At 44.5% G+C, this 24,474-nt stretch overlaps 1 protein-coding gene and 1 long non-coding RNA gene across 2 annotated transcripts in view; one reads left to right on the top strand and one right to left on the bottom strand.

Annotated features, from left to right (window-relative positions):
* The window catches only part of SGPP2 (sphingosine-1-phosphate phosphatase 2), a 146,748-nt gene extending 127,767 nt beyond the window's left edge, over positions 1–18,981 (bottom strand). Inside the window, exon 1 of the mRNA XM_061386338.1 lies at positions 18,694–18,981. Coding sequence (XP_061242322.1) covers positions 18,694–18,912 — 219 coding nt within the window. The 5' untranslated portion in view covers positions 18,913–18,981. The remainder of the gene's footprint in view (positions 1–18,693) is intronic.
* A 132-nt stretch (positions 18,982–19,113) lies between these two features.
* On the top strand, positions 19,114–20,212 carry LOC133229682 (uncharacterized). Its single transcript, XR_009730618.1, has 2 exons — positions 19,114–19,195; positions 19,701–20,212. It is a non-coding gene; the product is annotated as an uncharacterized LOC133229682 (long non-coding RNA).
* Positions 20,213–24,474: the final 4,262 nt, after the last annotated feature.

Genomic DNA, 24,474 nt, shown 5'->3' with positions numbered 1-24,474 from the left:
GCTTGTAACATCAATTTGAACTGATGTAAAAAACAGAAACCAACAACAATATTTTTTTAATGTAAAAACCCTGAAGTTTTTAATGTAAAAACCCTGAAAAACAAATAAGTCGAACAAAAGTAAAGGGCAAACATGCTTTTTGTGACCCTCAAATATTTCCCTGTGTTCATCCTGGGTAGATAGGTGAGGCTAGTGAGGAGGTTTCCAACCACCTCAGTTCTGGAAACAGAGGCCCCTTAGAGGAAGGTCTCCCCAAGGTTGTAGTCTGCACATTGGGTTTTCAGTTTCTAAGTCATGTCCGCCTCTTTGAGACCCCCCACGCACTGTAGCCCGCCAGGCTACTCTATCCATGAGATTTCCCAGGCAAGAATACTGGAATGGGTTGCCATTTCCTTCTTCAAGGGATCTTCCCCACCCAGGGATGGAATTCAGGTCTCCTGCATCTCCTGACTGGCAGACGGATTCTTTACCACTGAGCCACCTGGGAAATGTGTGTGTGTGCTGCTGCTGCTAAGTCGCTTCAGTCGTGTCCGACTCTGTGCGACCCCATAGACGGCAGCCCACCAGGCTCTCCGTCCATGGGATTTTCCAAGCAAGAGTACTGGAGTGGGGTGCCATTGCCTTCTCTGGTGTGTGTGTGGAGTGCCTGCAATTAGAGTTGTGATGAGTATTTGGGACCCATTTTTATAAGGCAGTATTGATTTTTACAAACTGTAGATTCACAAGCAATAGCAAAGGTAACAAGCAAGCTCCTGTACAGCCTTTACCCATTTCCTCCCAGAGGTCACATTTCACATAATTACATCTCACATGATTACATAATCAAAATCAGGAATTTCTCTATTTGTAGAGGCTAGTTAATTATTAATATTTCTGTCTGGAGTCAAGAAAGTATGCGGATCTCATGAGTAAAATGTACTCTAGAAAATGATCCTCTTTTAAAAAAACAAAACCAGGAATCCAACATTGGTGCAGTGTGTAGAGTTATGACAATTTACCACACATGTAGACTTACTAACCACTACGGTCATCAAGTTATAAAGTTTTTCCATCACCACAAAGGTATCCCTCGTTACAACCCTTTTATAGTCATGCCCCTCCATTCTTAATCCCTGGCAATCATTAATCTGTTTTCCATCTTTATATTTGTGTCATTTCAGAAACAGATAAATGGAATCATGTAATATGTGACCTTCTGAGATTGGCATTTTTACTCAGCATAATGCCCTTGGGATCCAAGTTGTTGGGTATATCAATCGCTCATTCCCTTTAACAGCTGAGTAGTGTTCCATGGTATGGATGTACGACAGTTTGCTGAGCCATTGTCTGCTGAGGGACATCTTGGTTGTTCCCAGTTTGGGGGTTATTATAAATAAAGCTGCTATGAACAATCATGTGCAGATTTTTGTATGCATAGGTTCTCCTACCTCTGGGAAAAACATCCAGGAGTGCACTTGCGGGTTGCATGGTAAATGTATGTTTGTGGTGTTTAGTCGTTAAATCATGTCCGACTCTTTGCAACTCCGTAGACTGTAGGCCAAGAGAATGCAATGGTCATAGCAAACACCCTCTTCCCTACTTATTTAACTTATATGCAGAGTACATCATGAGAAACACTGGGCTGAAAGAAGCTCAAGCTGGAATCAAGATTGCCGGGAGAAATATCAATAACCTCAGATATGCAGATGACACCACCCTATGGCAGAAAGTGAAGAAGAACTAAAGAGCCTCTTGATGAAAGTGAAAGAGGAGAGTGAAAAAGCTGGCTTAAAGCTCAACATTCAGAAAACTAAGATCATGGCATCCGGTCCCATCACTTCATGGCAAATAGATGGGGAAACAGTGGAAACAGTGGCTGACTATTTTTCTGGGCTCCAAAATCACTGCAGATGGTGACTGCAGCCATGAAATTAAAAGACGCTTACTCCTTGGAAGGAAAGTTATGACCAACCTAGATAGTATAGTCAAAAGCAGAGACATTACTTTGCCAACAAAGGTTCGTCTAGTCAAGGCTATGGTTTTTCCAGTGATCATGTATGGATGTGACAGTTGGACTATAAAGAAAGATGAGTACCGAATAATTGATGCTTTTGAACTATGGTGTTGGAGAAGACTCTTGGGAGTCCCTTGGACTGCAAGGAGATCCAACCAGTCCATCCTAAAGGAGATCAGTCCTGAGTGTTCATTGGAAGGACTGATGTTGAAGCTGAAACCAATACTTTGGCTACTTGATGCGAAGAGCTGATTCATTTGAAAAGACCCTGATGCTGAGAAAGATTGGAGGCAGGAGGAGAAGGGGACGACAGAGGATGAGATGGTTGGATGGCATCACTGACTCAGTGGACATGGGTTTGGGTGAAATCTGGGAGTTGGTGATGGACAGGGAGGGCTGGTGTGCTGTGGTTCATGGGGTTGCGAGGAGTTGGACACGACTGAGAGACTGAACTGAACTGAACTGAAGACTGTAGGCTCCTCTGTCCATGGGATTTCCCAGGCATGAATACTGAGGTAGGTTGCCATTTCCTCCTCCAGGGGCTCTTCCCAATCCAGGGAAGGAACCCACATCTCCTGTATTGGAAGGCAGATTCTTTATCACTGAGCCACCAGGAAAGCCCTAAATGTATGTTTAGCACTAACTTTTAAACTTTAAATGTTTCTCTTCAAAAGTAACATTTTCCCATCACAGATTATTTATCTGGTGAGTCACTTAGGCTGAGGGTCGAGGGTCAGGTAAGGCAGAGGAGAGGAGGGGAGGTAAGAGAGGGTATCATATTTATGGGCTTCATCATGACATGTGGGCTCCATGATCTATGCACCATACCTCTTTCTATTGGAAAGTACTCAGAACGAGCGTGGGAAGTCCCTTTTCTATTGTCACAATGGTACTGGGGTGGTAAGCATGAAGAGATCAGGGTTAGACCATTTATAACCCAAGATATTTGGAAATTTCTGGTAAGTCCTTCAGGGTCCAGATTTTTAGACAATGAAATATGAAAGATCCTGTTGCTGGGAAAGATTGAAGGCAGGAGAAGGGGATGACAGAGGATGAGATGGTTGGATGGCATCACCAACTTAATGGATATGAGTTTGAGCAAGCTCCAGGAGTTGGACAGGGAAGCCTGGCATGCTACAGTCCATGGGGTTGCAAGGAGTCAGACATGACTGAGAGACTGAACTGAACTGGTCAGAGGGTTGAGATGGAGGCAAAATTAAGTGATCAACAGATGATAGTCCTGCTTCTCCAGAAGTAATCATTATGCCAGAATATACTACTAAATAAATATTGGGAATATTCATTTCATTCTTTCTGTTTGAGGATATGTGTGCTGTAAATGACCGTGGCAAGACGGCCATCCTGAAGCCTCCTCAAGGAACCATGCAGAAAAGGGAGACCCAAGGCAGGGAGGACTCTGGAACTGTCTGCCACTCTTTGCACAACAGAACAGATTCATTTCCCTGCTTGGCAGCCATAATATCATAAAGTGAGGGGAACATCCTCTATGCATACATTGCCTTCTTGGCTCAGAGTTGCCAGAGGATATATTCTTTAAGTCTTACAGAATCTTCAGCCCCTGCCCAAGGCTACTGAAGTATCACAAACATGTCACAGGCTGTGAATGATGGACCTGACCTGGAAGGAGCAGGCAGAAGGACCAAGGGGCCAGGCAAGACTTATCTAAACCCTCAGGTGTCTGGAAGGGAGCTATCACCCCCCCCACCCCCCATCATCCTTCACTCTCTCAGCCTCCAAATATTTTCTTTTTACGAGGAAAAATTAGAAATCCATTAGCTGTGAGATTATGGTAGCTGATGTACAGTAAAAGATCTTAAGGCACAATGGATAAACTGAGGAGACCATCGAAACTCAGTAAAGAAATCATTAAAATCACAGTGGAAAAATGGATACAGTATATAACCAGATCATTCAAGAAAATAATACAAGTATCTGCTAAACAAAAGAAAATTGCTCAACCTCACTAGAGATAAAAAGAAATACAAAACCAAAATAATGAGATGCTTTCATCTGCTATAGGTTTGGCAGATTACTTTTTTAAATGAATGACAAAATTAGAGGATGAAAATATACAGAAAAACAAGATATTTATAATGCCTCAGAATAGGTGCCCTGCTGCTGCTGCTCCTAAGTCACTTCAGTCGTGTCTGACTCTGTGCGACCCCATGGACTGCAGCCCACCAGGCTTCTCCATCCATGGGATTCTCCAGGCAAGAACACTGGAGTGGGTTGCCATTTCCTTCTCCAATGCATGAAAGTGGAAAGTGAAAGTGAAGTCGCTCAGTTGTGTCTGACTCTTTGCGACCCCATGGACTTCAGCCTACAAGGCTCCTCCATCCATGGGATTTTCCAGGCAACAGTACTAGAGTGGGGTGCCACTGCCTTCTCCCGAATAGTGCCCTATAAGATACTTATTAATTACAAAGAGAATAACATTTATGGAAGACATCACTGAAGCAGCTTAAAAAATGTGTGAAGTTAAAAATTACTAGGAATGGAACAAATCCACATTATGTGCATCCTATAATATCTTGCTTGTGGCATTCCAGCTAAAATTATAGAACCTGAATGGAATCATGAGAAAACATCAGACAAACCCAAGTTGAGGAATACTGTACAAATAACTGGCTTAGACCCTTCAACAGTCAAGGTCAGAAGAGGCAGACTGAAGAACTTCCAGGTTGAACTAAACAGGCATACCAATTACACGCAATTTTTGGCTTTGTGTAAGATCCTAGAATAGCAAAAAGAGATTAGTAGAGCAATTCATGAAAACTGAATAAGGCCTGTAGATTACATACTATTTCCTCATTTTGATAATTGTATTGTGGTTATATATGATGTTAACATTAAGAGAATATTGGTCAAGAGTACATAGGAATGTTTTGTACTGTTTTTACAAACTTTCAAAAGTTTTATTTCAAAATAAAACTTAAAAATAAAATAAAATAAAACTTAAAAATGCTTTAAAGATAATACTTGATGCTGTCCTTTAGTCATAGAAACCTAACTGTCCATAGACAGTAGAACATATAAACACACTGTTGTATGTTCCTGCAATGCATGCCAATGGGCATGAAAAATGTACAGCTTATATGATTCATTTATATGAAGTTCAGGAGGAGGTGAGACTATGCTCTGGTGATGGGGGGAAAGAAGTGGTTATCTGGGGGGTGAGAGTGGTATTTTTTAAAAAAATATCTAACTACTTGGCTGTGCTGGATTTTAGTTGTGGCATGCGGGATCTAGTTCCCTCATCAGGGATCAAATCCAGGCCCCTGGCTTTGGGAGCTCAGAGTCTTAGGCCCTGGACCACCAGGGAAGTCCAAGGGAGCTTTTTGAGGTTCTAGAATTGCTCTATATTCTCATCTGGGCAATAGTAACTGGAATCCAGACATATAGTCGTATTTACATTTATTATACTGAAGTTATACTGCACTTATACTGAAGTTATATTTAATAAGGGCTTCCCAGGTGGTTCAGAGGTAAAGAATTTGCCTGCCAGTGAAGGAGATGCAGGAGATGGGAGTTCAGTCCCTGGGTCTGTGAGTTCTTTTGGAGGAAGATATAGCAATCCACTCCAGTATTCTTGCCTGGGAAATCCAGTGGACAGAGGAGCTTGGCAGGCTACAGTCCATGGGGTCCCAAAGAGTCACACAACTGAGCATGCACACAGTATATTATAATAAAGAAAAAGAAAATGCAAAAGAAGATAATAAATGCTGACAATAGACTAGCAGTCTTGGATTGCAGTTCAGAACAATAACTAAGATACATTTTCCAAAAAGCAATTTGGCAGTTCGTGTGAAGAGCTCTGAAATAAGCTTTTCTTCCAGTTCTCCGGAAACAATTAAATATTTAAACTCCAGTTGAAGTACAAAGATAAACAATGAAACAATCAAAATGCATAGTTAAGAAAGTGCTTAAAAAATCTAAGTTACAATCATCTGATAAACTATAATACAACTATTAAATCATATAAAGACTACCCAGTGATCTGGGGAAATAAATAGTCATGATATGAGTGACAAAAACTGATCTCAGGGTTATACCTTCACAGAATGTTGATAACGTAAATATCCTATGTTTTTCAGAGATAAAGCGAAGTACTGCTTTAAAATGCTAATATTTTTCTCTGGGTTGCAGAATAATGACAGGATTTTGTTTTCTTCATTATACTTTTTGGTGTCTTCCACTATTTCTAACACGAACATTCATTCCTTTAATAGTGGAAAAGCATAAACACTAATTTCAAAGTATCTAATAGCTTCCTGGTTGAAAAAAATCAGAAGATCAAGATTCAGAAAGGAGAAAAACAACTTCTAATAGAGGCTTCTTTCACTTATCATGCTTTTAACAAAATCTTTGAGGTTCTACTTCACGGCCACCTTTTAAGTCACCTATCAAGACAGGATTTTTTTTTTTAACTGCAAAAACAAAAAAAGTTCACCTGTGCCCTTTACCCACCAATTAAGCCCTGGCCTCTCAGCTGCCCTGGTGACTCAGGGTAATGAATCCTCCTGCGATGCAGGAGACCCAGGTTTGATCCCTGGGTCAGGAAGATCCCCTGGAGAAGGGAATGGCCACCCACTCCAGTATTCTTTCCTGGAGAATTCCATGGAGAGAGGAGCCTGGTGGGCTACAGTCCATGGGGTCCCAAGGAGTGGGACACAGCTGAAAGATTAACACACCCTTTTTCAGCTGCCAACATTTTACCCTCAGAAGCCCTCTTTACGATCATCAATTCCTCATCCTCCTCAGTCCATGCTTTGATGAGCTGTTTCCCATAAAATGCGGTGAGAACAAAGTTTTTGCCACTTGGAAAAATCAAAACATACCCAGAGATCAAGTTTCTCCTGCAGGCATGATTGCTAAATACACAGCATTAACAAAAAAGAAAGAATGAATCCGGTGTTTTGTTTTGTTTCACTTTGTTCTATTAAACAAAGAGGTATAAAACTGCCAGTTAGCATTTGAAGGACTAGAGGCAGTATTTCTAAATGGTTCAAAGAAACCAGTACTCCCATTCCCAAAATTCCTAACTCTGCTCTCCAGATCTTAGGTGGTTCACCTCTTTCCCTACTGCCATCACCCTGGTGCATGCCCAAGGATTCTTTCTTTGTTTTCAAAACACTTTGCTAATTAGCCCGCACTGTTTCAAGCCAGAGTCAAGAGGCAAAAAAATGTGAATCAGGGTCTTGCTGGATTTTTCAGTATCTCATTTTCTTAATAGTGGCTCAGAGGGTAAAGAATCTGCCTGCAGTGCAGGAAACCCAGGTTTGATTCCTGGGTAGGGAAGATGTCCTGGAGAAGGGAATGGCTACACACTCCAGTATTGTTACCTGGAGAATTCCATGGACAGAGGAGGAGTCTGGAGGGCTACAGTCCATGGGGTCGAAAGAGTCGGACACAACTGAGCACTAACACTTTCACTTTTTTTCTTAATATGTAGAAAATATCTCACCAGGCAAGCCAGATTATAACAACCAGTGTATGCCCCAATTTTAGTATTTCCATAGCTTTCTAACAGAGATAGGAGCCTTCCAAATGTGTTGCCAGGAAACGGTGACAGTATTATTTTCTTCCAGGAAAACTGTGTACCATATAAAATGCAAGAAAAATGCCATTGCTCGAGACATAATTCTTATCAGGACAACAGAAGATTTAATCATTAACTGTACCCACCTAAGCAAAAGTGCTTTTAAAATTGGGAAGTTTCAACCTCTTAATTATAAGTCAAAAGTTAAAATTAGATTAGACTTGCTGTCAAAAGCTTTCCTAAAACAGTTACCTAATCACATTTTTAAAGTTGACAGGTGTTTCACCATCATCAACTTCTAGCAATACCCGAACTCCCTTTACAGTGTCCAACAGAAGAAAGCAAACCAATTTAAAAAAAAAAAGTTATTCATTAATCAAAATCCGTCATCAGTTTCCTGGATAAAAAGGAAGGCGCTAACACTTGAAAACACCATTAAGCTTAAAGGAGGACACGGTCAGGTAGAGTGGTCAGGGACCAAATGACCCCAGTTCTGATAGAAGACATCACATTTCTGCCAAGAGAGAAAAGGTTGTGCTCAGCACAGTTACATGCTTCGTTCAACAGGGAGTGCCAGGTACCTGTTAACAGATTAACAGGTTCCAGGGGCAGGTTAGCTTGAGGATGAATAGGTGAGGAAGAGAAACCTGGCCCCTTCTCCCCTCTCCCCCCTACCCCAGTTCCAACTTCACAAAAAATGCTAGAACTAATGATTTAATTGTGATTATGTGCAAGTCTTCAGAGCACCTAGAGACCAGCATGTTCTGGCTGCAAGTGGAGACCCACTCAGGTCCCCTCCAGTGAGTTACATAAATCCTCAGAAGTTCTTGGGCTCCAAAATCACTGCAGATGGTGACTGCAGCCATGAGATTAAAAGATGCTTGTTCCTTGGAAGAAAAGCTCTGAGAAGCCTAGACAGCATATTAAAAAGCAGAGACATTACTTTGCCAACAAAGGTCCATCTAGTCAAGGCTATGGTTTTTTTCCATCATGTATGGATGTAAGAGTTGGACGATAAAGATGGCTGAGTGCCAAAGAATTTATGCTTTTGAACTGTGGTGTTGGAGAAGACTCTTGAGAGTCCTGTGGACTGCAAGGAGATCAAACCTGTCAATCCTAAAGGATATCAATCCTGAATATCCATTGGAGGGACTGATGCTAAGGCTGAAGCTCCAATATTTTGGCCACCTAATGTGAAGAGCCAAACCACTGGAAAAGACCCTGATGCTGGGAAAGATTGAAGGCAGGAGGAGAAGGGGATGACAGAGGATGAGATGGTTGGATGGCATCACCGACTCAATGGACATGAGTTTGAGCAAACTCCAGGAAATTGTGAAGGACAGGGAAGCCTGGTGTGTTACAGTCCATGGGGTAGCAAGGAGCTGGACACGACTGAGCAACTGAACATCAACAAGGACACATACCGTGTCGGCCTCACCCTAAGCCACTCTATGCTGAAAGCCAGCAGTCCTCAAGCACCTCCTCCCTCAGAAGTGGAGTCTACCCTTCAGGATTCCTGCTGCTTCTCCACCTGAGAGTTTTTCCTGCTGCTCTTACCACCCATTACTGCGGACTCTGCCTTCCTACTGCTTTCTCTGTCATGAGACTTCTGCTTACGACCTCCTCTTTCTCTCTGAAGTCCATCACCACTCTACCATTCATGTCCCTACCCCTGGGTCTTCCATTCAGACTCCCTAAGGGAGCCACTAAATTGGTTCCCTTAGTCACCCTCCATGATGCAGTATCCCAGTTAGGTGAAGTTCCCATGTGGGGTTACATCATAAAATACTGACCAGCCTACACAGGCTGCCTTTGACTTAAGGGCTGATCGTTGATCCAATCAGCTTTCAGCCATAATGATGGGGTCCCATGATTCAAAACATGGAAACTTGCGTCTTAAACAACTTGTGGTCTCTTTCCTCCTAAGGCATTTTTAGGTGCAGAAGACACTCAAAGTATCACCAAGGACCCAAAACAGATACTAAGGCTTGATTTTATGTTAGTCCCATGTTTGACGCTGTTTGACTATAACACCACCATTTCTTCTTTTTTTATTTATTTATTTATTTATTTTTTACCATTTCTTCTTTTAAAAAATATGTATACAAAGCTAACAATGTTGTGATAATTTCAAGTATACAGCAAAGGGATTCAGTCATACATATCCTTGTATCCATTCTCCTCCCTGCTTAGGATTTCCCAGGTGAGGCAGTGGTAAAGAATCTGCCTGCCAATGCAGGAGATGCAAGAGACGAGTGTTCGATCCCTGGGTCGGGAAGATCCTGTACAGAAGGAAATGGCAACTCGCTCCGGTATTCCTGCCTGAAAAATCCCATGGAAAGAGCAGCCTGGTGAGCTACAGACATGGGGTCGCAAAGCATAGGGCACGACTGAGCAAATGAGCAATCTCCCCTAAAATCCCCTCCCTTCCAGCTGCATACTGAGCAGAGTGCCCTGGGCTATACTGTGGGACCTTCTTGATGATTCATTTTAAATATAGCACTGTGTAAAAGTCAATCCCAAACTCCCTTAACTATCTCTTCCCCCATTCTTACCCCCTGACAAGCATAAGTTCATTCCGTAAGTTTGTGAGTCTGTTTCGTAAATCAGTTCATTTGTATCCTTTCTTTCTAGATTCTGCATACAAGGGATGACATCATCGTTGCTTAAATGCTTCAGCACTAGGTCCCTCAGTACCCCACACAGGCGTCACCACTCAACCTCACACTCTTTCTCATGAAGCACAGTGACACCCCAAGAACCTTTCTCAACACCAAGTCCGAGTTGAAAGTTCTGATTTGGCACATGGGATGAAAGTGATTTGCTATTCCCTGTAGGATGAGGTCCAAATTCTGCAGGAAGCCACACTTCAACTCTGGCTCTAGCCCAACACTACAGCCAATATAACACCAACTTCTTTACACAACTGGATATTCTTCATTTGTCCTTCCAGATCCACTCTCCATGTTTCTCCAGAGTGGGGCTGACCTTCTTGAATTGCATCAGCCCAGGATCCCTGGCTTCTGACTGAATTTGGAGGGACAGAGGCAACTGTTGGGATAGGAGAAGGCATACAGAGAAGTTATAAATAAGTTTCCTTTTCAGCTCCTGCCCGGTTGTGGCTGTTTCTCCACTAAAGGGCTCATTCCCGTCAGGGGCCTCTCTGATGCTAAGCTCTCCTTGGGTCTGAGGATGCCAGAATGCCATCCTCTCCCCTCACCTTTTTAGGCTAAAGTTGTCTGTTTAGGATACTTCATCATCCCATGCTGATTTTCCCCAACTCTTCCTACAGCTTTGTAAAGCATCCCATCTTTGAACTTCTTCAACTGCCCATTCATTCCCCCTTTAAAAGCTCCCACATATTCTACATTCTTCCCATATACTCTGCAGCCTGTTTTTTCTTTTTCATATGTATTCATTTTGCTGTGCCAGGTCTTAGTTGCAGCATGCACGATCTTTAGTTGTTGCATGTGAACTTCTTACTTGTGGTATGTGGCCCCTAGTTCCCTGACCAGGGATGGAACCTGGGCACTGGGAATGTGGAGTCCTAGCCACTGGACCTTCAGGGAAGTCCCTGCAGCCTGTTTCCCCATCTTTAAACATCTTACCAATATGATACACTGGTTAAAATACTAATGTGCTATTTTCAACCAAGATCCATATTTTACTCAGACGTCCTTAGCTTTTACCAAATGCTTTTTCTTTTTTTTTGTTCTGTTCCAAGGTCCCACCCACGACTCCACAATTACACTTCTTCATCTATCGCCTTAGGTTCCTCTTGACTGTGACTGTTTCTCAGACATCCCTTATGATTGATGACCTTGACAGTGTTGAAGAGGACAGGTGTTTTGTAGAATGTCCCTCAACTGGGATTTGCCTGGTGTCTTTCTCATGATTAGAATGAGAGTTTGGGGGAAGAAGGTCACAGAGGTGAAGTGCCATTTTCAACATGGATCAAGAGATTATCATTTCAATGCACACCAAGAGCACACACATCAACAAGACTCACTCATCACTGTCGACATCAGCCTGGATCATCTGGCTGAGGTGGCACTGTCAGGTTTTACACTGTAAAGTCACTTTTTCTCCCCTCCTCCCTCTTTCCGTATTGTACTCGTCCGAAGGAAGTCACCGTGTGCAGCCCACACTCAAGGAGAGGGAAGTTATGATTTCTCCCTCTGGAGGAGAGCCTATGTTTCCTTTCTTTCTCCATTCCTTCCTTTCTTTCTTTCTTTCTTTTTTTTTTTTGGTAAATTGCAGTAAAATATGGTGGCTCAGTTGGTAAAAAATCCACTTGCAGTGCAGGAGATCCAGGTTTGATCCGAGAGATGGGAAGTTCCCCTACAGAAGGAAATGGCAACCCATTCCAGTATTCTTGCCTGGAAAATTCCATGGACAGAGGAGCCTGGCAGGCTACAGTCCATGGCGGGGCAAAGAGTTGGACCTACTGAGCGACTAAACCACCACTACCATACAGAACATAAAAGCTGCCACGCAATCATTTATAAGAGTTTCAGTGACCCCTTATCAGTAAACCATCTGTCTCCTGCTGGGACTCTTACTATGCCAAGATGAACTTATCACTACTCACAAAAAATAATAGTAATGTGTTTTTATGTTTCATTACATGAGATTTCCATATAAGAAAAATAGAGTCTCATATTTTCAACTATTTGCTACCTACTGCTCTTTAAGCCTTGATTCAAGACCTCATGGGTTCCCCGACTCCTGCTCTTGTCTCCCTAACCACCTATTTCTCCTTGTATTCTAGTATTTGCTGCATTGCATTATTTTCTTGGTGGCTTTCCCAGGGCAGGAACTAAATCTCCTTTATCTTGTACCTTTAAGGCTGAGAACTGTCCTAGAAACACAGTAGCTGATCAATAAATGTTAGCTGGAAATCAAGGAAGCAAAGATGAGACAGAAACAGAGATGGCCTATTTTCTCCAAAGAGTAAAGAGACTGTTAATATCTAAGACTGGTGAGGGTGTAGGAAAAGCTGCATTCATAGCTATGTATCCATCCACGCTTTCTGCATGACAAGTTAGTAATACTTATCAAAAGCCATAATATATACATATTTCTACCCAGCAATTACAAGACTGGAAATTTAAATTAAGAAAGCAATCAAAGACTGACATCAGTCTTGGCAATGATTTTTTGGATTTGACACCCAAAGTGGAAGCAACAAAAGCAAAGAGAAACAAGTTGGACTACATTAAATTAAAAGGCTTCTGCATGGCGAAGGAAACCTGAGAAGCCTTGAGGGCGTTATGCTAAGTGAAATAAGTCAGATAAAGATAAATAATGTATGATCTCACTTATATGTGGAATCTAAACAACAACAAACAACTCACATTACAGACAACAAGTTGATGCTTGCCAGAATGGGGGTGGGGCTTCCCTCATGGCTCCATGGTAAAGAATCTGCCTGCCAATGCAAGGAGATACAGGAGATGTCAGTTCGATCCCAGGGTTGGAAAGATCCCCTGGAGAAGGAAATGGCTACCCACTCCAGTATTCTTGCCTGGAGAATCCCATGGACAGGAGTGCCTGGAGGGCTATAGTCCATAAGGGTCACAGAGTTGGACACGACTGAGCATGCACATACATGCACACAGAGGTGGGGCGTGGAGGACAGCAATGAACAAAATAGATGAAGATGGTCAAAAGATACAAACATCCAGTTAAAAAATAAATAAGTCATGAAGATGTAATGAACAGCATGATAACTATAGTTAATACTGTATTGTATATTTGAAAACTGCTGAAAGAGCAGTTCTTAAAAGTCCTGATCACAAGAAGAAGAACTGTAACTCCGTATGGTGATGGATGTTACCTAGACTTACTGTGGTGATCATATCACAATATATACAAATATTGAATCACGTTGCATACTTGAAACTAATAAGCTGTGTCAGTTATATCTCAATTTAAAAACAAGACTATTGGGACTCCCCTGGTGGTCCAGTGGTAAAGAATCTGCCTTGCAATGCAGGGAACTTGGGTGGGTTCAATTACTGGTTGGGAAACTAAGAGCCCACATGCTTTGGAGCAACTGAACCCATGTGCCACAATGAAAGAGCCTGTGTGTAGCAACTAAGACTCAATTCAGCCAAATGAATAATAAATATTTTTTAAAATAAATAAATAAAAACAAGACTACCAAGATATGTGGGGCTTCCCCAGTGGCTCAGCAGGAAAGAATCTGCCTGTAATGCAGAAGCTGCAGGAGACATGGGTTGGATCCCTGGGTGGGGAAGATCCCCTGGAGAAGGAAATGGCAAAAACTCCAGTATTCTTGCCTGGAAAATCCCAGGGACAGAGGAGCCTGCAGGCTACACACACAAAAATAATATTTTAAAAGCAAAAACTAGAAAGAAACTAAAGGCTTACCAAGAGGTCGACTAAATTATAGTACATCCATGCTATGGAGCAATATATAGTCAGGTTGAACATTTACCAGGTGATTATCCTTGCGCAGTGGTATAATGGACATGGGTTTAACTTTTTCTTTGTATTTTTTCCCATATTTTCACGTCTGAACCATATCTGCAACCAGGGAAAAAAATGATCAAACGTACCTTTTCACAGAGGCTTATTTTGCCATTTCCAACCTGAGCATCCAGCTAAAGATAATCAAAGCTTAAAGGCTGATCGTTGGACAGTTCAGATATAATCAAGTCAAAATGTCAATAGACACCATGACTGCTGCTTCCAGCCATCACTACCCTTGTCCTAAACACACTAAGTGGGGTGGGTCCCTGGGAAAGAGAATTCAGAGCTTCCTACTTCTGTTTGCCAGCTTCTCTGGGGCCCCGGGCTTCACAGGTGGCTCAGTGGTAAAGAATCCACCTGCCGATGCACAAGATGCAGGAGACACAGGTTCGATCCTTGGTCCGGGAAGATCCCCTGAAGTAGGAAATGATAACCCACTCCAGTATTCTTGTCTAGCAAATCCCATGCACAGAGGAGCCTGGCGGGCTACAGTCTATGGAGTCACAAAGAGTCGGACAGAACTTAGCAAATGAGCACACGTGCACTGGGGCCCTACTTCTGACCTGGATCCTGGACATTGGTTTTTTGCTTGTTTGTTTTTTTTAAATTTTTTATTTAACTGCATCAGGTATTAATTGCAGCATGTGGGATCTAGTTCCCTGACCAGAGATCAAACCAGGGAAATCCCTGTTTGTTTCGTTTTTAAAGCTTCTCTAACTGACTGTAATGTATAGCCATAGCTGGAAATCCAAGGTTCTATTCCACTCTACTCATTTTGAGGATGGGACAACAGAGGCCTAGAGAAGTTCAAAATGACATCGGCACAGAGCTAGACCCTGGTCCTTTGCACTTTAGCAAGCCAATAAAATTAAGGGTGGGGTTTTATAGATTGACAGTCTTGGAGGACCCCAAAAGTTTTAAGAGGAAAATGCGGAGTGCAAAGACTTCTAAAAATTAGCTACTTATCAAATAGTATTTACTGAGCACAGTGCAATTTGGAAACATTAACCACAGTCTGACGTAACAACGGGAAAGGTACTACAAAATCTAACTTGATGGGACTGTATTGAGCAGGCAAAGAGGACAGAAATCAAAATACCATTGTATTCAACGTTGGCTTTACTCCAGAACAAATAAACATAATTCTGTCCAGGCCTTTGTCTCCCGCTTAGTTGGGTCCAAAGACCCCTGCCTAGTGCTCCTGGTGACTTCCAAGAATGTCCTCCTCTGGTTACCCTTGCAAACCAGTTACCTTTACAAACCAAGAGCAATAGCTCCTCTTTCCATTAAGTCTCTACCCTGACCTAGAACAGTCTCAACACCTCACACATCGTCCATGACGCAAACAGAATAAAGCTTTGAGCTGTTTTCCCAGGAAAGTGTGCATGTAGAAAGAAGTTTAAACATAAGTCACGGATCTGACTGTGTAATATCAGGAAAGTCCTCAACAAAGCATTTAACTCTTTAGGACTCAAACTTTTTCTGTCTGTGAAATGTAGGCCTACTGGGAAATCTATGAGATCGAGTCTAATTTATACCATGACAGCTTTGTGCAAGTTCAGCCCAGCCTGATTTGTAAACGATGTAGTTACTCTTTAAGCTAGAAGTGTGTGGTGTTACAAGAATGTGTAAAGGAAGCCCTTCTTCAGTCATTTTCCTACTTGTCCCTGCTTTATAAGCACTACAAGAAATATAGAAAATATGAAAGGTAAGAAAAAATAAGACTTGTTACTATCTGAAGTCACTCAGGGGCTTCCCGGATGGCTCAGGGGTAGAGAATCAGCCAGCTGCAGGTTTGTTCCCTAGACTGGGAAGATTCCCTGAAGGTGAAAATGGCAAGCCACTCCAGTATTTTTGCCTAGGAAATCCCATGGACAGAGGAGACCAGAAGGCTCCATATAGTCCATGCGGTCACTAAGGGTCAGATACAACACAGCAACTAAACAACAACAAACCCATTCAGGGAAGAAAACAACTTCTCTGTTGTCTGATATATCTTAAATCAATACCCTGGTGCTGCCTGACTTCTAGATTATGTGGAAAATTTTGATTTTCAATATTTATGCTTCAGTTTTTAAAAATCTTCAGTTTCTTATCTTGAATGTTGAACACTCTCTTTGTCATGATATAGTGAGTGAAGAGTGTTGGATGGGAGGGGGAAAGCCTACCATTTGGTTCACTCAATGCGCAAGCAGTAAGAAGATACTTCTCTGCAAAAAAACCTCCTTGTTTAGCTTTTAAAGGGCAATTTTATATTGCAATCTGCACTCACTTATGTATAAAATTCACTGAGCTCCCAGGCACCAGGCCATGAGGAGCAAATAATGAGCACCGTAGACAAGTTTCCCGCATTCTTAGAGCTTATCATCCCCTGGAAGAGGCTAGCAATAATCAGACAGCCACAAAGTGGTACGCTTACACAACATGATGAAAACAGATAAGAAGCAAAGAGAATCTATAAAGAGAGGAGGGAAATTGGAGAGTGAGTGAAAGTGTCTCCTGAGGAACTGACCTTTGAAACTGAAGGATGAGTGGGAGTTTACTCAGAGGATGGACAGGCAATTCAGACAAGCCACAAGTCAGGCAGAGGCCAAGGGGAAGAGTAGCTAATTGGAGAGAAGTTTTGTCCGCTGTCCCTTTGAGGTCCTATCAATTATCTGGGGGCAAGTATGCAATCATCTTGCTTTGGGAACTCCACCTGTACTTGCAAAATATGAATCTTCCCAAGTCACTTGATATCAACCCATCTTTAAAAACATTATCCCATTATTTATCGAGTGCTCTCATTTTTTTGCCCATTGCCTGTGGGGATTTCTTATCATGAATTTTTAACCCTCTTACAGTGAGTGAGGTCCTGTGTAGGATGGAAAGGGGATTGGAGATCTAAGTATACATACAGCTGATTCACTTTGCGGTACAGCAGAAACTAACACAACATTGTAAAGCAATTTTACTTCAATTAAAAAACTGTTTTAAAAAAGGAAAGAAAGGGGATGATCCTTTCATTTCCTTCACTGAAAGGAGCAAGATAACTCCTTCTACAAGGAAACCTGCTCCTCTTGCTTTTAAAGGGCAGGAGGTTCCTTTTCCAGATCTGGAAGTTAATGACTAAGAGTAATGTTTGAAACCGTTTGAGAAATACTACTGGAAAACTGTGCTCTTCTTCAGCTCCCTGGACTAAAGAAACAGAGCATAAAGAAATGCTAGAGGAGAGAGCAACAGGGAGCAGCCCATGAATCTACCTGTGGATATAAACTGTGTGCCCAGAAAATGCCAGACAGCGTTTAAGGAAAGAGACAGGTTCTTAATTTCTCCTCTCTGCACCATTTTAAAGAGAAAGCAAGAGGAAAGGGGCAGGGGCTCTCAAAGGTCTCTAAAAGTTTTTGGGTGTCCTGTAGGATGGAGAAGAAAACACAAAAGGAGAAAAGAAAATATCATGGAGGAAGATTTCTCTGGAGTGGAACCCACGGCCCACCCTCTAATTAAATCCTACCATTTAATGCCCACAATATTCCATTCCCCGTGAAAGCCAGATTCTTCATAATTCCTGTTACTAGATCTAGAAATCTACACATAAATACATGCCACCTTCCTGTCATCAAAACTTCTAGGAAGAAAAAATACCTGGTTTCCTCCTCCACCACCAAGACCACCACCCCCATCAAAGAGTTGTAATACATTGTTTCCCTTTTCCTTTGTCACACCTTCCACCTCTCCTGGGGGAAGAGCACAGACGCTGTCCTGGCCCGAGGTGTCTCACTGCTCCCAGAGGGCAGCCCTGTGCCCTGGCACGTTGGCATCTGCAGCCTGTCTCGTCTCTCCCGCCTGGAGTCCTTGTGCACTGCGACGATGCGCCGGCTTCCCAAAGCCGCAGTGGATTGTATAACCACACTGTGCACGCCTGAAGGACAGCGTGGTGAGCCTCCCTCCTGACAGCATCTGTTCAGAGTCACTTGGTGTCAGCCAAAAAGAGACCCACCAGGCCGGCGGGACCCGAAGACTCTAGGGGAGGGTGGGAGCGAAGCGCGCTGTCCGGACAACAGCACTGTTGGTAGGCGGTGGGGTTGGTAAATCTCTCCAGCAGCAGTATTTAAACCCGCAATTCTGTCTGGAGAGCCGGCGGTGCAGGACGGTGAGGAGCAAGCGGAGTCCTACTGCACCAGCTTAGTGTGGATCAAACAAAGGGGATGGCGCGGAAACTCACAATGAGGGAGGGGGGAGTTGTCGGAATTTCTCCCCAGCGAAGCCTCTCCCGAAAATGACAATGACATCTCCGCTCTTTTCAATTATGTAACTCTCATACATTTGGAAGAATATACATGCACATATACTTAGGACGGCAGAAAATCTCTAAATAGACTCTAAAAAAAAAAAAATCTCTAAATAGCTTTAGCTCAGGGTCCATCTGAAGTCTTAACAGACCTGGTTGTCACCTGGCAGCGTTAGAGGGTGTCATCCTAGGGGTGGGACCCACCGCGCGGACAGCCGGGTCACCGCCGGGGACGCGGCCCTCTCGGCTCGGCAAGGATCGCCGGAAGCCCCTCGCCGCGTCGCGGGGTCGGCTGGACCTACCAGTCCGCAGGCTGCAGAGCGATCTGCCCCCTTCACCTCCCCCCTCTGCGAACACCTGGCCCGCGGTTACCTGCGGGGCCGCCAGTCTCCGCAGCCCATTGGCCGGCTCTCCGGCGCCCTTGCCTTTGGCGGCGGGGAGATGCCCGAGCTCCGGCGTCTGCGCCTCGCCGTCCGCTGGGCCCGCGCCGTTCTCACCGGGGCCTTCATCCAGCGCGGGGAAGAGCCCGCAGCGGCGCTGGAAGCGGGCGACAAGCTGGGAATCCTGCAGGCTCCAGAGCAGCTCGGCCATGGTGTTCCCGGAGCCGCCGCCGCCCGGTGCCCTCTGCTCGCGCCTTCCCTCCCGCCCTCGCCCGCGCCGGGCTGGGCGCTCCGGGTGGCTGGCGGGCGGGCGGAGCCCGGGGCGCCAGCCAACAGGTGCGCCGCTCGGGTCCTAGCGCCCGCCCCCCGCGAGCGGACGCCCAGGTGTTCGCCTCCACCTTGCTCAGGGCACGTCCGGGCTCCTTTCCTTCCGGCGGGCCCGCGCGTACTCGGGTGATCTCTGGCGTCCGGCAGCCTCGGAACTGGGCGAAAAGGTACAGGTGTCCCCACCCCTGTCGGCTGGTGCATAAGTGCCACCTAATGGGGAGCGGCCGCGCACGTGTGTATCTGCGTGAGTCCACTTGGCGCGCACTGACCGATCGCTTAGGGACCTTCCTGTTCACTGTTGATCTCAAAGGGAGGTCAAATTTTCCACCCCCCAACTCCCCGCATCCAGCCTCTAGTCTCTGCCTTTGCCCACTTCTGGCAGGGATCGCGAGCCCAGCTAGAGAACATTTCTTGAGTTCTTGCCAAATTCTGCGTGATGTCGCGTCTTCCCACAGCCCCAAACTTCTGCGACATTGCTCAAGAACCAACCGAGTGGGTTTCAAGCGGATTCCGAGTCATCCTCCGGGTCCCTGCCCTTGCCCTTGAGATTTGGCAACTGAGGAACACCTAGATACCTGGAGAGGAGCACTGATTCTTTCTTGGTGCTCCGCATTAAGAAAGATGGTGCTTGCCCCTCCCCCCGACTTTTTTTTTCCCCCACTCTGCCTTTAGACACTTGAGACCCAAAAAGAACAAGGTGTTGAAGGATCTGGAGGAGGAGTTGACTTCTCCCCGCACCAGCGCGGGCTTTAGATATCTCAACAGAAGAGCAAAGAAAACATCCTGCCTGTCGACCTTGATTTTGCCTCCTCCCTCCTGAATCCTCTAGAGACACTGCACTTCCTCACAGAGAAAACCAACAGTCAAATTAGGCCCAGCTGACCAGCCTGCAAGGAAAGTGCAATTCAATCCTTCTGTCTTCAGGCTGCAGCTGAAGCCTGGGGTTTCCTGGTAGCCCCCGTGTGAAGCTGCTAAGTATTTGGTTGCACACATGACTAGGGAGGCACACCTGCTCACCACCGACCTTGTTTATCCAATTGTCAGTTCAGGCCAGGAAGTCCTTCGATGTGGCCTTCAAGGATGACGTGGTCTCCCTTGTGTCTGCGTTTCTGCTCTTCTTCCCAGTCCTGTCTGGCAAGCAAGATCAAGGTGGCTGAGAGAGCAATAAAATTCTTGGCAAATAACCGTTTTCTATTTAATTTACAGAAGAGGCACAGAGCTGCTGGCCCAATCAGGCTGTGTCACACAAAGAGATGTTCAGTCCTAAAAGCAGAAGGCTCCTCTTCCCTCTGCTGTGGTCATTTACAGCCACTAGGACCAAATTCTGTGGGGTTTTCTCTTTATTTTTGGCTGTGCTGGGTCTTTGTTGCTGAGCATGGGCTTTCTCGAGTTGCGGTGAACAAATGGGGCTACTCTCCAGTTGCGGTGCCAGGCTTGTCATTGCAGTGGATTCTCTTATTTGCAGAGCATGGGCTGTAGACGTGAGGGTTCAGTAGTTGTGGCACACGTGTTTTAGTTGCTCCCCAGCATGTAGAATCTTCTGGGACCAGGGATCGAACCTGTGTCCCTGGCATTGGCAGGTGGATTCTTAACCACTGGACCATCAAGGAAATCCTGTGGTTCTGTTTTTAAAGTAGGAATTGTGCCTTAGGACCTTTTCTTTTTATATGATAAAGAAATACGCTTTCCCATGAAGACACTTAAGTGATGTAGTTCCCAAATTTGATGTTGTGATTTTCCTTTCTCCCAAATAGTACAGTCAAAGCCAAACATGGCATATGGAGCACAAGGCCGAAAAAATGCATATTCAGACAAGGCATTTTTATCCCCTTGGGGACCAGGTACTAACCCTAGCTTCCGGTGGCTTCTGACGTCACTTTGGGCCTCAGTTGCCTTCCCTGATGAAATGACATTCCTCACTTCTTGTGTGTGGCAGTCCTTGTCTTGAGGAAATATCACACCATCTCCTTCTTTGTTGTCATGGAGCATTCTCCCTGTGTGACTCTCTCTGCCCAGATCTCCCTCTTTTTATAGGGACACCAGTCCCAGTCTTTGGATTAGGGTCTGTTCTAAACCAGTCTGGCACATCATAACATGATTACATCTGCAAAAATTACATTTGCTCCACATTCACAGGTTCTGGGTGCACGTGAATTTGGAGCAAATTGTTTGAGCCACCAGGGAAGCCCCAGTAGGACCATTTAGACTATAATAAATAATAAAGAGTTAGGGACTTCCCTTATTGTTGAGTCAGTAAAGAATCTGCCTGCAATGCAGGAGACCTGGGTTTGATTACTGGGTCAGGAAGATCCCCTGGAGAAGGAAATGGGAACCCACTCCAGTATTCTTGCCTGGAGAATCCCATGGACAGAGGAGCCTGGAAGGCTGCAGTCCATGGGGTCACTGAGGGTCAGACACGACTGAGTGACTTCACTTTCACTTTTCACTTTCATGCATTAGAGAAGGAAATGGCAACCCACTCCAGTGTTCTTGCCTGGAGAATCCCAGGGACCCGGAAGCCTGGTGGGCTGCCGTCTATGGGGTCGCACAGAGTCGGACACGACTGAAGTGACTTAGCAGCAGCAGCAGCAATAAACCACCACCAAAGAGTAAAGTGAAAGTGTTAGTCACTCACTTGTATCCAACTCTTTGCAACCCAATGGATTGTAACCCACTGGGCTTCTCTTTCCATGGAATTCTCTATGCAAGAATACTGGAGTGGGTTGCCATATATTCCCACTTTACAGATAAGAAAACTGAGGCTCAGAGATGGGAAACCTAACCAAAGCCACACAACTAAGTGCCAGAAAGTGAAAGTGAAGTCACTCAGTCATGTCTGACTCTTTGCAACCCCATGGACTGTAGCCTACCAGACTTCTCTGTCCATGGGATTTTCCAAGCAAGAATACTGGAGTGGGTTGCCATTTCCTTCTCCAGGGGATCTTCCCGACCCAGGGATGGAACCCAGGTCTCCAAGTGCCAGAAGGAGGATTCAACTTAGGTATTACTGACTACCGTGTAATCTTTCTATTACTAAACCACATTCTATTCCTGGAATTTATCTTCACTCTACTTTTGTATTGAAAAGTTTTCCTAGTGTGTAGTGAGTGTTCAATAAACACTTTGGGAATGTTGTTCTAGACTAAAGAGTGCACCTCACAGATTTTAGAGCTTTTGGACTCATTTGTAAATTTTTGCATGTGAATTCTACAACCCTCAGAGACCATTGATTTTGAACCAACTGGGAAAGAAGGGTGGAGGCGGGGTGGTGGGCAGGGTAGGGCAAAACTTTCTAAAGAATGACATAGCCTGAGGACACAACATAAACTGATTAGAATTAAATGGGTACAAGATGGCAGACAAGTCAACTTTGATCAGATTTTTATCCTCAATCAGCAAGCTAAATGACACACCCAGAGGTTCCAAAAAGTGGGCGGTAGCTGGATTCCTGGAAATCTCCACCCCTTGCCCCAAATCGTTGGAATAGTCCTCCCACCGGAGTAGGCAATGGCAAGCCACTCCAGTACTCTTGTTAGGGGAAGCACACTGATTGAAACCGCCTACTTTGGCCAGGCACCATAGTAACCATTTGCATGAGTTGTTTTATGACAGGAGATCCTGATAAGCCACTACCAACCAGAAGAGTTCAGGAGAGGTCAAAAGGAGACACCACGTGTCTGTCCACTTCCCAGAATCCCTCTCATTAGCATCCATCTTGGCTGAGCAATGCTGCGCCACCAGGAAAGACCCTGAATTAGAATGATTGGCCAAAGACCACCCAGAAACTAATCCCATCACCATAAAACCCGAGACTGCAAGTCATGTGGCAGAGCAGTTCTCCTGGGTTCCCTTACCCTACTGCTGTCCACCCGGGTGCCCTTTCCCAAGAAAATCTCTTGCTTTGTCAGCACATGTGTCTCCTCAGACAATTCATTTCCGAGTGTTAGACAAGAGCCAAGTTTCGGGTCCTGGTAGGGGTCCCCCTTCCTGCAACACTCTTGCCTAGAAAATCCCATGGACGGAGGAGCCTGGTAGGCTGCAGTCCATGGGGTCGCTACAAGTCAGACACGACTGAGCGAATTCACTTTAACGCATTGGAGAAGGAAGAGGCAACCCACTCCAGTGTTCTTGCCTGGAGAATCCTAGGGACCAGGGAGCCTTGTGGGCTGCTGTCTATGGGGTCACACAGAGTCAGACACAACTGAAGCAACTTAGCAGCAGCAGTAGCAACAGTCCTCCCACTCATTAACCTATGAAATTACCCAGCCCATAAAAAATAACAAAGCCACATTTCAAGACCACTGCACTTGTCCTCTGTGATGGCCTGCACTCTGTCTGTGGAGTGTGTTCCTCTCCGAATAAATCTACTTCTTACCTATCACTTTGTCTCTCATTGAATTCTTTCTGTGTTGAGACATCAAGAACTTGAAGTTTATTAGGTCCTGAAACCAGGTCTGTGACCTCGGTGGGAAAACTGTGGGGTTTGGGTGGGTTCGAGTCCTGGTCTTGTGGGTTCGATTCCCAAACTGAGGTAAAGTTTCAGTTTTACCTCTTTTTTTGTGTGTTTTTTTTTTTTAAGAAAAGAAAACTGAGACTGAGCTGTAAAATGATTTTTCCCAAACTTAGAGAATTTATTAGATACTCTGCAGCGTCTGCCATTTCACAATGCTCTTATGGGAAGAATTTCCTTCCTTCTTCATCTGTACTCAGGGGATGAGAAAAGAATGAGAGAGGAGATGGCAGCCATTTTTGAGCCACATGACCTGGCCCCCTGACCAGAGCCAAGTTGATCCTGGACTGTACACCACTTGATGACATTTAGGATCATCAAATGCTTTCTCCTTGGGAATTTGGATACACAGACCTCTGTCAGTATCTGTTGAACTAGGGAGAAGAAAATTTAAAAAGTGAAGACAATGCCATGGGGCAGACAAGTGGTCTTGTTGCCGAATCCAAGCTCAGTCTGCTCACCACACAACTAAGCTAATAATCGGGAGAAAAGGTGTTGAAAAGGTGTTGAGGCAAGAAATAAGGACTTGATTCATAAAACTGGGCATCCTAGAAGGCAGGCTAGTGTCTTCAGAGTACCATCTTATGGTGAGGGGAGGGAGGGTGTCTGCATGCCAGTTTTTTTTTTTTTTTTTTATAGAATAGCGGAAGTGAGAAAGTAAAGAAAAAAGGCCATTCGTTTTGCAAAGTACCTCTTGATTGGGCCAGCATTGGGAAGGGGATGTGTTAATTTCTTCTTTTCTGCAACCATTCACAGGTGGGCAGGATCAGAATGTCTCCCTTCCTACAGAATAAAGGGTCTTTAGTTTAACATTGGGCAGAGGGACATGTTCCCCGAGACAGGTCATTATGTATGCTGATAGTTAAAGACAGCATCCTTTTAGCGATTATAATAACAAAAGCAACAGTTAAAGTCAAAGATGCTGATGCTGGGAAA

This window comes from Bos javanicus, chromosome 2 (genome assembly GCF_032452875.1).
Source record: "Bos javanicus breed banteng chromosome 2, ARS-OSU_banteng_1.0, whole genome shotgun sequence".
Taxonomy (NCBI): domain Eukaryota; kingdom Metazoa; phylum Chordata; class Mammalia; order Artiodactyla; family Bovidae; genus Bos; species Bos javanicus.
Note: the sequence above shows the minus strand (reverse complement) of the source record. Positions and strands in the feature narration are given on the sequence as shown.